This window comes from Hemicordylus capensis, chromosome 4 (genome assembly GCF_027244095.1).
Source record: "Hemicordylus capensis ecotype Gifberg chromosome 4, rHemCap1.1.pri, whole genome shotgun sequence".
NCBI classification, from domain to species: Eukaryota; Metazoa; Chordata; class Lepidosauria; order Squamata; family Cordylidae; genus Hemicordylus; species Hemicordylus capensis.
Genome location: NC_069660.1, coordinates 94,839,332 through 94,850,667, shown reverse-complemented (window position 1 = coordinate 94,850,667; position 11,336 = coordinate 94,839,332). Strand labels below are relative to the sequence as shown.

The 11,336-nt window shown below is 42.8% G+C and overlaps 1 protein-coding gene across 2 annotated transcripts in view; it reads left to right on the top strand.

The window, feature by feature from the left end:
- The first annotated feature begins 4,082 nt into the window (after window positions 1-4,082).
- The window catches only part of SLC1A7 (solute carrier family 1 member 7), a 114,382-nt gene continuing 107,128 nt past the window's right edge, over window positions 4,083-11,336 (top strand). For both annotated transcript variants that reach the window (XM_053248397.1, XM_053248396.1), the window contains exons 1-2: window positions 4,083-4,223; window positions 5,477-5,556. In XM_053248397.1, the coding sequence (XP_053104372.1) occupies window positions 4,083-4,223; window positions 5,477-5,556 (221 nt within the window). The remainder of the gene's footprint in view (window positions 4,224-5,476; window positions 5,557-11,336) is intronic.

Genomic DNA, 11,336 nt, shown 5'->3' with positions numbered 1-11,336 from the left:
AAACCCTTTTCCCAGACACACAAAAGGAAAGAAACCTCTCCTCCCAAAAGAGGGAAAAGCCAACAATCAATCCAATTGGTTTCCATAGGGGAGATTGCAGCCAACCACAGGGCTTGGTGTGTGGTCTGACCATGATATCATCTACCCTAGCAACCAGGCCCAGACTCTGTTAACCCCTTGCTCACCACAGCCACCTTTCTCTCACCCCCACCAAAGTGGGGAAGCAGGGGCGCTCAGCAAAGCTTGGAATAACGTACAAGAAAGTAAGTCCATTCAGGGGCATAACTACCATTAGGCAAAGGAAGACAGTTGTCTTGGGGCCCCACTGCCTTGAGGGGCCCCCCAGAGGCATGTCACATGACTCCCCACCCACCCGTGTTGCACCCCCTATGAATTATGTTGAGTCTCTTGGAGATTGACAGTAGCAGACAGTAAAAAAACTAGATTCAATGTGAACTAGATATTCACTGTATTCATAATGGGGATGTGAGTATGAGTGCACTATATATTGTGAAGTGTGTTTGTGTATATCAGTGAGGGGCCCATTTTAAAATCTTGTCTCTGGGCCCACTCCAACCTTGCTATGCCCCTGAGTCCATTGATTAAACTGGAGCTTTTGATTGAATGATTAAGTGCTGTCAAGTCAGTGTTGACTCTTAGCAACCACATAGACAGATTCTCTCCAGGATAATCTGACTTCAACTTGGCCTTCAAAGTCTCTCAGTGGTGCATTCATTGCTGTCATAATTGAGTCCATCTACCTTGCTGCTGGTCGTCCTCTTCTTCTCTTTCCTTCAACTTTCCCCAGCATTATGGACTTCTCAAAGGAGCTGGATCTTCACATAATGTGTCCAAAGTATGATAGTTTGAGCCTGGTCATTTGTGTCTCGAGTGAAAATTCTGGACTGATTTGTTCTCTGATCCATTTGTTTCTTTTCCTGGCTGTCCATGGTATCCTCAAAAGTCTTACTTCTGAGTAAACACACATAGGAATTGGGACCAGCAGAGGTCCTAGGCTATGGGCTTTCTTTTTTCCCTTGAATATGGGCTCTCTCTTTTCCCTTGAATATGGGCTCTCTCTTTTCTCTTGAATATGGACTCTCTCTTTTCCCTTCCTCCCAGCCCCTCCGCAAAGCAAAGAAGGGGGGACCCTTCTGAGGGGGTTAACCCCATTTTTTTCTTTGGGGCTTACTTCGGAGTAAAAATGTACAGTATTGGGACCAAGGACCCCCTGCTAGGAAGTTCCAAAGAAGGAACGTGAAGGAAATCCTAAAAACCATTTCCACCCAGCACCAAGAAACTATCATCCTGGTGTAGACTGTTCTCAAACATGGAGATTCTACATCAGAGCCAAACTGCCAGTAAATATGATAACTTGGCCATACTTAAAAAGCACAGATTGTTCTCAAGGATTGTTCTCAAATGTGAAATTGCCGACCTCCTTGCCAAAATATTTAACTTAATCCTGAAATCGGGCTCTGTACCAGAGGACTGAAGAGTAGCAAATGTAACACCGATTTTCAAAAAGGGATCCAGGGGCGATCTGGGAAATTACAGGCCAGTTAGCCTAACGTCCGTTCCAGGCAAATTGATGGAAAGCATCCTCAAGGATAAAATTGTAAAGCACCTAGAAGAACAAGGCCTGCTGGGAGTGAGCCAGCATGGCTTCCGCAAAGGTAAATCTTGCCTCACCAACCTTTTGGACTTCTTTGAGAGTGTCAACAAGTGTGTGGATCAAGGTGATCCAGTTGACATAGTCTACCTGGACTTCCAAAAAGCTTTTGACAAAGTTCCTCATCAAAGACTCCTGAGGAAATTTAGCGGTCATGGGATAAGGGGACAAGTACATGTGTGGATTGCTAACTGGTTGAAAGACAGGAAACAGAGTGTAGGTATAAATGGAGAGTTTTTGCAATGGAGGGAAGTAAGAAGTGGGGTCCCCCAGGGATCTGTACTGGGATTGGTGCTTTTTAAATTTATTCATAAATGATCTAGAAGCAGGGGTAAGCAGCGATGTGGCCAAATTTGCAGAGGATACCAAACTCTTCCGGGTAGTGAAATCCCAAATGGATTGTGAGGAGCTCCAAAAGGATCTCTCCAAACTGGGGGAGTGGGCGACAAAATGGCAATTGCAATTCAATGTTAGCAAGTGTAAAGTGATGCACATTGGGACGAAAAACCCCAACTTCAAGTATATGCTGATGGGACCCGAGCTGTCGGTGACGGACCAGGAGAGGGATCTTGGGGTTGTGGTGGACAGCTCATTGAAAGCGTCGACTCAATGTGCGGCAGCTGTGAAAAAGGCAAATTCCATGCTAGGGATCATTAGAAAGGGGATTGAAAATAAAACGGCTAACATTATAATGCCCTTATACAAAACTATGGTGCGACCACACTTGGAGTACTGCGTACAATTCTGGTCACCACATCTTAAAAAGGACATTGTTGAACTGGAGAAGGTACAGAAGAGGGCAACCAAGATGATCAGGGGCCTAGAGCACCTTTCTTATGAGGCAAGACTCCAACACCTGGGGCTTTTTAGTTTAGAAAAAAGACGACTGCGGGGAGACATGATAGAGGTCTATAAAATCATGCATGGTGTGGAGAAAGTGGAGAGAGAGAAATTCTTTTCCCTCTCACACAACACTAGAACCAGGGGTCACTCCATGAAATTGATTGCCAGGAGGTCTAGGACCAACAAATGGAAGTACTTTTTCACACAAGGCGTGATCCACTTGTGGAACTCTCTGCCACAAGATGTGGTGACAGCCAACAACCTGGATGGCTTTAAGAGGGGTTTGGATGACTTCATGGAGGAGAGGTCTATCAATGGCTACTAGTCAGAGGGCTGTGGGCCACCTCCAGCCTCAAAGGCAGGGTGCCTCTGAGTACCAGTTGCAGGGGAGTAATGGCAGGAGAGAGGACATGCCCTCAACTCCTGCCTGTGGCTTCCAGCGGCATCTGGTGGGCCACTGTGTGAAACAGGATGCTGGACTAGATGGGCCGTGGGCCTGATCTAGAGTGGGCCCACTCCCCCAGTTTGTAGAGATCCTTTTGGAGCTGTTCACAATCCATTTGGGATTTCACTACCCGGAAGAGTTTGCTATCATCTGCAAATTTGGCCACATCACTGCTTACCCCTAAGCTCTAAACAGCTTGGGTTCACAATGCCATCATCACCAAGAACGCCATAGCCTATCTGAAGAAGTTAGTCTGTGCTTAGCTGACCTTAGTTGCAGACCGAAGCCAGTCTGCAGTTGCCACCAGCTCGTCTGGTGGCTACACAGGTCTTCTCTGTTACTGCCCCAAGACTCCGAAATGCGCTCCCTGCTGAAATAAGAGCTTCCCCATCGCTGACAACTTTAAAAAAGTCTCTAAAGATAAATTTATTCACCCAAGCTTTTAAACTAGACATGTGGTTTTTAAATTGTTGTTAGATTTCAATTTCTGTTTTAATTTTTTTAATGTTCCTGTAAACTGCCCAGAGATTGACGTTTGAGGTGGTGTGCAAATATAATTAATAAATAAAGTAAATTCTCTGACTAACCCTGTTTTAAGTACAAAAGGGTTAGGGTTAGGGTTTTTGGGTTTTTGGATGAATTTGAAATATCCTATATGCCCCATAACTCACAGTATTTCACCTCTCTAAATCCTCTGGTAAAGCCTGCTGTCTGAGAAGGCCCTGTTTTCTTTATACCCTCTGAGATTAATGACACTGCACTGTTGGGGTTAAATAATGCATATGTATTTATTTTTCATTTTACGTTTTGCATCGCCTTGAGATCACTTTTGCTTCAAAAATACTACTCTACTCTGTTCTAATTTTCCAGAGTCTCTAATCTTCTTCCAGGTTCTTATTGATGTAGTCACTAATAGGATTGTTGGTATTAATTTGGAAATAATGCCAGCTACATGCTTGGAGGCTATTGGCAGAAGAGGTGACCTTGCAGGTCAGCTAAGCAGCACTAGAAACGCTTTGATCTAATCTATACCAAGCCAGAGCTGCCTATTCTAACAAGGGAGGCTGGTGAGGTCTGTCTGCATGGGATGCTGATTCTCTTCCAGAGAGCACTAAGGACATCATGGCAGTGGCTTTTGATGCAATGCTGGCTCGGGTCAAGGATGTTTGTAAAAGAAATGGTTTGCTCATTCTCTCGGTATTGTCTGTCATAGTGGGATGTCTCCTTGGATTCTTTCTCAGGACTAGACGCCTCTCTCCACAGGTCAGTGACAAGCAGTGGTCAGTCAAAACCCTTTGTTATATAACAAAATGGGACATAAAGCAATTTGTCACAGTATAGAGGGCATATCTGAAGGTAAGTGTCATTTCATGAAGTATGATGTCTGGTTCTAGAACTATCCTTATTCTTTACAGAAAAGAACTTGCCATGTAGGTTTTAGCTTAAGTGTCTCAGAGATCCCACAACAAGTATGAACATTATAAAATGGTATGTTTGCATAAAATGTTGGAGTCTCACACTGAACAAAAAGTAAAAGATAATACTTGAGAAAATATTTTTAAAAGCGTATGCTGTTGTGAATTTGTGGTACATTTAAATATCTTATTTCCAGTGAAAGCAGCATTTTACTCTGGTGCAATCCTATTGATGTCAGTAAAACTTTAGTGAAAATATTCTGGTCAGTGATTTGGTTTGTAACCAAAATAGTCTACTGGAATCAGGCTACTATATTCCATTATTTGATAAAAGGAAGTTCTGGTTATTATAATCACCTGAAGAATTCATCTGTTTTGTTAATATTCTGTTTTTTTCCTATCAAAAAATAAAGTAGGGAAACACTGGACATGCCAGAAGAAAACAATTTTTGAAAATTTCTGCAATAGATTTTTTTTTAATGTTTTGAAAACAAAATGTATGATATAAAGAAATCAAGGAGTAAATGTATTGTACTGGCAGTTGAATAGTGAATTTCATTTTAAATAGTGTCATTTCTATGGAGGCAATATTAAACCAAAGATTGTGCAATGTGTGCTATTGTAGTGATATAATCTTTGTTTTGCATAGTTTGTTTTGCTCTTTGTTACCAGGATTAACTCTGATTAATGTAAACTACCCTTCAGGGAACTGTGATATTAATAGAGATATGGGCAGATGTCTCTGATTGACAGAAGCTTAAGGACCTCTTTCTTTTCCTAATTGCACTTAAGGCCAAATTATTTCCTACATTCTGAGTGTCTGTCATATTACAGTACTAATCTGACAGCTTTCAGCAACATTTTCAGGTTAGTGCAATGAGAACTGGGATCATAATTTCAAAATATCAAAAAAATGCAATACAATCTTTTATTCTCTCCCAGGCCAAAAAGCAATTCCATTTCCACATCTCTCCACCTTTGCCATAAATGCCACTTGAAATGACATGCAATGAAATGAAAACAGGAGTAAAAAGACCACAACATTTTAACCGTGACAAGCATATACATTACCAAAATTAACCCACCTCTTTATTTTCACAGGAAATTAGTTATTTCCAGTTTCCTGGAGAGTTATTGATGAGAATGTTGAAAATGTTGATTCTACCTCTGGTTGTTTCAAGGTAAGTAAGTGGACACCTTCTCATAAAAGATTACTAAACTTTGTTTACAACACTGTCCACAAATGAGGAGAGAAAAATAAGGGTTGGTTCAGGTGACACTCCAATTAGCCTTTAATTGTGTGCAGAAGAAGCGTGAATGTGCACGTCTCCCTCCTCAGCACTCCGATATACCATCACTTGATCACCAAACTTGAACCATGTATACAGTGGCAGTTTGGACACCCCAAATGCACAGGGAGGGTGAATTTGGGGTGTCCAATTGGGGGTGGAGTAGCACTGTATATTAAAGAAGGAATAGAATCCAAAAAGCTAGAAACATTATGGGTGACAATACGAGGACTGAAAGGTAATGTGTTACTAGGAACATGCTATCGCCCTCCAGAACAAAATGCTGAGAGTGACCTGGAATTGGAGAAGCAAATCAGAGAGGCATCAAAGAGAGTCAGAACTGTAATAATGGGTGATTTCAATTACCCTCATATAGACTGGGCAAATTCACATACGGGTATTGACAGAGAGTCCAGATTTCTAGACATGCTAAAAGTAGGGATGTGCCAGAACCAGTTCAGTGCCTCCTTGGAGAAGCACCGAACCAGCTTGGGCACTCACATCCGAACTGGTTTGGCAGGGTAGGGATTGGTTCCTTTAAAAACTAGGCAAGCAGGTCCATACCTGCTCCTCAGCCACTCCACCACTTTTTTGGGCACGGCGCTCACATTCCAAAAGGCCGCACACAGCTGCAGCATTTCTCCCAGCAGCCTGAGCACTGCAGTAGCCATGTGCGTACCAATATCATGCGCAGGCTGCTGGGAGCAGCACTGCAGCCACATCCAGACATTTGGAAAGCAAGTGCCGTGCCTGGAAAAGTGGTGGGGCAGCGGAGGAGCAGATAAGGACCTGCTTACCTGTTTTTAAAATGAACCGATCCCCGTTCCACCCGTGGAGTCAGTTTGGGCACATCTCTAGCTAAATGACTGTGCCTTAGAACAGTTGGTCATGGAACCAACCAGAGAGAAGGAGAACTTGGACTTAATCTGAGTGGTGGCCAGGACCTGGTACGAGATGTCAGAGTTGGAAGGAAGCTGAAAGGGAAATTCAGGAGGGTCTAATCACTCCAGAAAGCATGGAATTTATTCAAAACCACAGTAATAGAAGTTCAGTTGGAATGCATACCAAGGAGGAGGAAAGGTACTACCAAGTTCATGAGGACACCAACATGGCTAACAAGTAGAGTCAGGGAAGCTATAAAAGCTAAGAAGACTTCCTTCAGAAAATGGAAGTCCCTGCCCAAATGAAGAGAATAGAAAGGAACATAAACTCTGGCAAAAGAAATGCAAAGAGACAATAAGGGATGCAGAAAGAGAGTTTGAGGAGTATATAGCAAGAAGTGTCAAGGTGGGGAATAATAAACACTTCTTTAAATATATCAAAAGCAGAAAACCTGCCAGGGAAGCAGGTTTAGATGATGAGGATGTGAAAGGGAATATTAAGGTAGATAAGGAGATTGCAGAGAAACTGAATGAGTTCTTTGCATCTGTCTTCATGGAGGAGCAGACAGACCTTACTCCAGAACTGAGCTTCTTAGCCTTGGAGGTTGAAAAACTAGGCCAATTTGAAGTGATGAGAGAGGATGTTCTAAACTGACTTGAAAAACTACAAATCAACAAATTGCCAGGGCCAGATGGCATCCACCCAAGAGTTCTGAAGGAACTCAAATGTGATATTGCTGATCTCTTAGCAAAAATATGTAACTTTCCCCACAATCAGTCTCTGTACCAGACTCTGTACCAGAGGACTGGGAAGTAGATAATATAACTCCAATTTTCAAAAAGGGGTCCAGTGGGGATCCCGGAAACTACAGGCCAGTTAGCTTAACTTCAGTGATGGGTAAATTGATGGAAAGCATACTTAAGGACAACATTGTTAAACATATAGAAGAACAGCCCTTACTGGAGGAGAACCAGCATGGCTTTGGCAAGCACAGGTCCTGCCTCACTAACCTTTTGGAGTTCTTTGAGAGTGTGATGTGGATAAAGGTAAACTGGTTGACATAGTATACATGGACTTCCAAAAAGCTTTTGACAAAGTTCCCCACCAAAGGCTCTTGAGTAAACTTAGCAGACATGGGATAAGGGGGACAGGTTCATGTGTGGACTGATAACTGGTTGAAGAATAGGAAACAAATGGTAGGAATAAATAAACAGTTTTCACAGTGGAGGGAAGTTAGAAGTGGGGTCCCCTGGGGATCTGTACTGGGACCAGTGGTCTTTAAATTGTTCATAAATGATTTAGAAATTGGGGTAAGCAGCGAAGTGGCCAAGTCTGCAGATGACACTAACGTATTTAGAATAATGAAATCCATAACAGATTGTGAGGAGCTCCAAAAGGATCTTTACAAACTGGGTGAGTGGGTAACAAAATGGCAAATGCAATTCAAGTAAGCAAGTGTAAAGTGATGCATACTGGGGCAAAAAATCCCAACCACATAAATGCTGATGGGATCTGAGCTGTCAGTTACTGACCAAGAGAGAGAACTTGGGGTCGTGGTGGACAGCTCGTTGAAAGTGTTGATTCTGCAAGGCACAATGTTGAAAGTGCCAACTCTGTACAGCACAAGCTGTGAAAAAGGCAAATTCCATGCTAGGGATCATTAGGAACGGGGATTGAAAATAAAAATGCTAATATTATAATGCCCTTATACAAAACTATGGTACTTGGGGTACTGCGTACAATTCTGGTCACCACATCTAAAAGAGGACATTGTAGAACTGGAAAAGGTGCAGAAGAGGGCAACCAAGATGATCAGGGGCCTAGAGCACCTTCCTTACAAGGTAAGGCTACAAAACCAGGGGCTTTTTAGTTCAAAAAAGGCGACTTGAGGGGTGACATGATCAAGGTGTATAAAATTCTGCATGGAGTAGAGAGAGTGGACAGAGAGAAATTTTTTCTCCCTCTCTCACAACACTAGAACCAAGGGTCATCCCATGAAACTGAAGGCCAGGAAATTTAGGACCAAAAAAGGAAGTACTTTTTCACACAGCGCACAATTAATCTATGGAATTCTCTTCCATAGGATGTAGTGACTGTCATTAGCTTCGATGATTTTAAAAGGGGCTTAGACAAATTCTTAGAGGACAGGTCTATGAGTGGTGGCTATAGTCTACCTCCAGTCTTAGAGGCAAGATTCCTCTAAATACCAGTTGTAGAGGAGCAACAGCAGGAGAGAGGGCATGCACATACCTCTTGCCTGTGGGCTTTTCAGAGGCATCTGGTGGGTTCAGAGGCATCTGTGTAAAACAGGATGCTGGACTATAGGCCTGATCCAGCAGGGCTGTTCTTATGTTCTTATGCATTCAGTCACTGAGGAGGGGGAGAGATGTGTATGCAATTAAAAGGGGCCAGTGAGAGTGTTGTATGAAACAGCCATAATTTCCAGCTACTGATTTCCTGTACCTTAAAGACAAATACCATTGCAGATCTGATGCATGCATATATATGATCAATTGATTTAGAAAAATGTCTGGGCTTTGTGATGGATTGATTTTGAAAAAATACAGTTTTAACTGGGAAGATAACTGGATTACCCATTAGGTTTTGCTAATATAAACTTACAGAAGATGTAGTTGCAGTTCCCAGTCTACCTACAAGGCAAACATACATTTGAAACCTCAGGGGGGTAGGGAACTATTTGGATTAGGGACAAAGAGAGTAGGAAAGGGTTAAGTGCCTCTTTCCCCACACTACTTTAGTTACCCCTTCCAAAGCAGCTTTTCTTTAAAGCAAACACAGTGTGGGGGCTTTAACATGTGCATTTGCACACAGTGAGGTCATTCACACAGTCAAAAACTGTGTTCTACCTGGGCTTGGGAGCTGTGTATGCTCTCAATTTTCAGTTGTGTGGAAGCAAGGTAAGAGGAAAACCTGGGTAGAAGTGATTGTATGGAAGGAAGATAGGAGGAAAACCGGGGTAGCTTTTCCTTCTACCTTGTTTCCACACAATTACTTCTACCCAGGTTTTCCTTGCTTCCACACAGCTGAAAATTGGGAGCACACTACAGTTCCCAAACATGGGTAGAATACAGTTTTTGATTGTGTGAATGACCTCAGTGTGTAGTTAGCCTCTTGGTGCTCTGTTACAATGTACTATAGGTAGCACTATGCTGGATGCTGTTGGGTATAATTAAGTTCTAACCAGTAATGCCAAATATGTCAATTAATACACACTATTATATAGGAAATGGTGCTTGGCTGCAGGCTTAAATAATCCCTTGTTTCCAAAATAATGCTAACAAGAAAACATGTTATGTAATGTCTGCTTTTCCATGTATTGCACAGGCAACTTGCCCCAACTCCATCTGTTGCTATATATCACACATATATTACAATTATATGTGACACTATTTTGTAGTATTATTTGACCAAGATATATATCTTTATTATGTGTGGTATACACTTAAAACTTTAAAAATATATATATCAAATGCAATTAAGGCTTCATTAAAATAGCAATATATTAAGGGTATTCGCACTGCTGGGTGGGTGGGTGGGGGGAAAAGCTGTTCCAAACTTACCTTCCCTCCCAAATGACAGTGAAAACATTGCTGGGAGTGTGGATTGTGCTCCCAGACGATCTGTGCTTACCAAGCAGCGTGGCTCTCCGGAGGCTGGGATGCCACAATGCACCATGTGCCAAGCGTGATGAATCGGGGAATTCCCCCATCAGACAAGTGCTCTAGGCACCTGTCTTTGTATTTCCTTGGGCTGCGTGTAGTCCCAGGGGACACATGATCCCGGCAGCCGGGTTAAAGGAGCGCTTGCTCCCTTTAACCTTGGCTAGGAGCCGGGCTTAAAAGTAAGGTTTGGCTGGGCAGCAATGGATTCCAGCACTCGACACATGCAGCCTAGCCTAGGCTGGACTAGGGTGCTCGTGAGAACATCCTCATTATATGAGTAGCAACAGAAATGTGGCCAGCTTTGTACTTCCACATGATCGTATACAGTAATTCAGGCCTATTCTAGAAATGCTTCCAGAAGAAGAGCTAATCGCCAAAAGCTTAGTTAGCTCTGTAGAAAGTGGAACTTACTTCAAAGTAAATATGCACAGGATAATATAAAGGTAGTATAAATCCTAGGTGACTTCTGCCATGTTGCTTTTGATGAGTTTTGTTTTTGGATGAGCTGGAGTGCTTGGTTGCTAACACAGAAATAGATATAGTGGGCAAAACAGAAACATGGTGGAACAGTGAGAACCAGTGGGACACTGTTATTCCTGGATATAAACTCTATAGAAAGGACAGGGAGGGGCACCTTGGAGGTGGAGTAGCACTATCTGTTAAAGAAGGGATAGAATCTAACCTAGGAGGACCAAGAGTCCTCCACAGAAACCCTGTGGATGACAATACAAGGCCTGAAAGGAATTGTGCTACTGGGGACAGGCTATAGCCCTCCAGATCAAAACACTGACAGGAATTGCAGGAGGAAATCAGGAAGGCGTCAAGGAGAGGCAGGGCAGTAACAATGGGTGACTTCATTTACCCACACATAGACTGGGTAAATTCACAATCAGGTAAGGTCAAAGAGGTCAAATTTCTCGATAAGCTGAATGACTGTGCCTTAGAACAGTTGGTCTTGGAACCAACCAGAGAGAGAGCAACCTTGGACTTATTCCTGAGTGGCACCCAGGACCTGGTGTGCGATGTCACTGTCATTGAACCATTAGGGAACAGTGACCATAGTGCGATCAAATTCAGCATACATAAGGGCAGAGAATCACCAAGGAA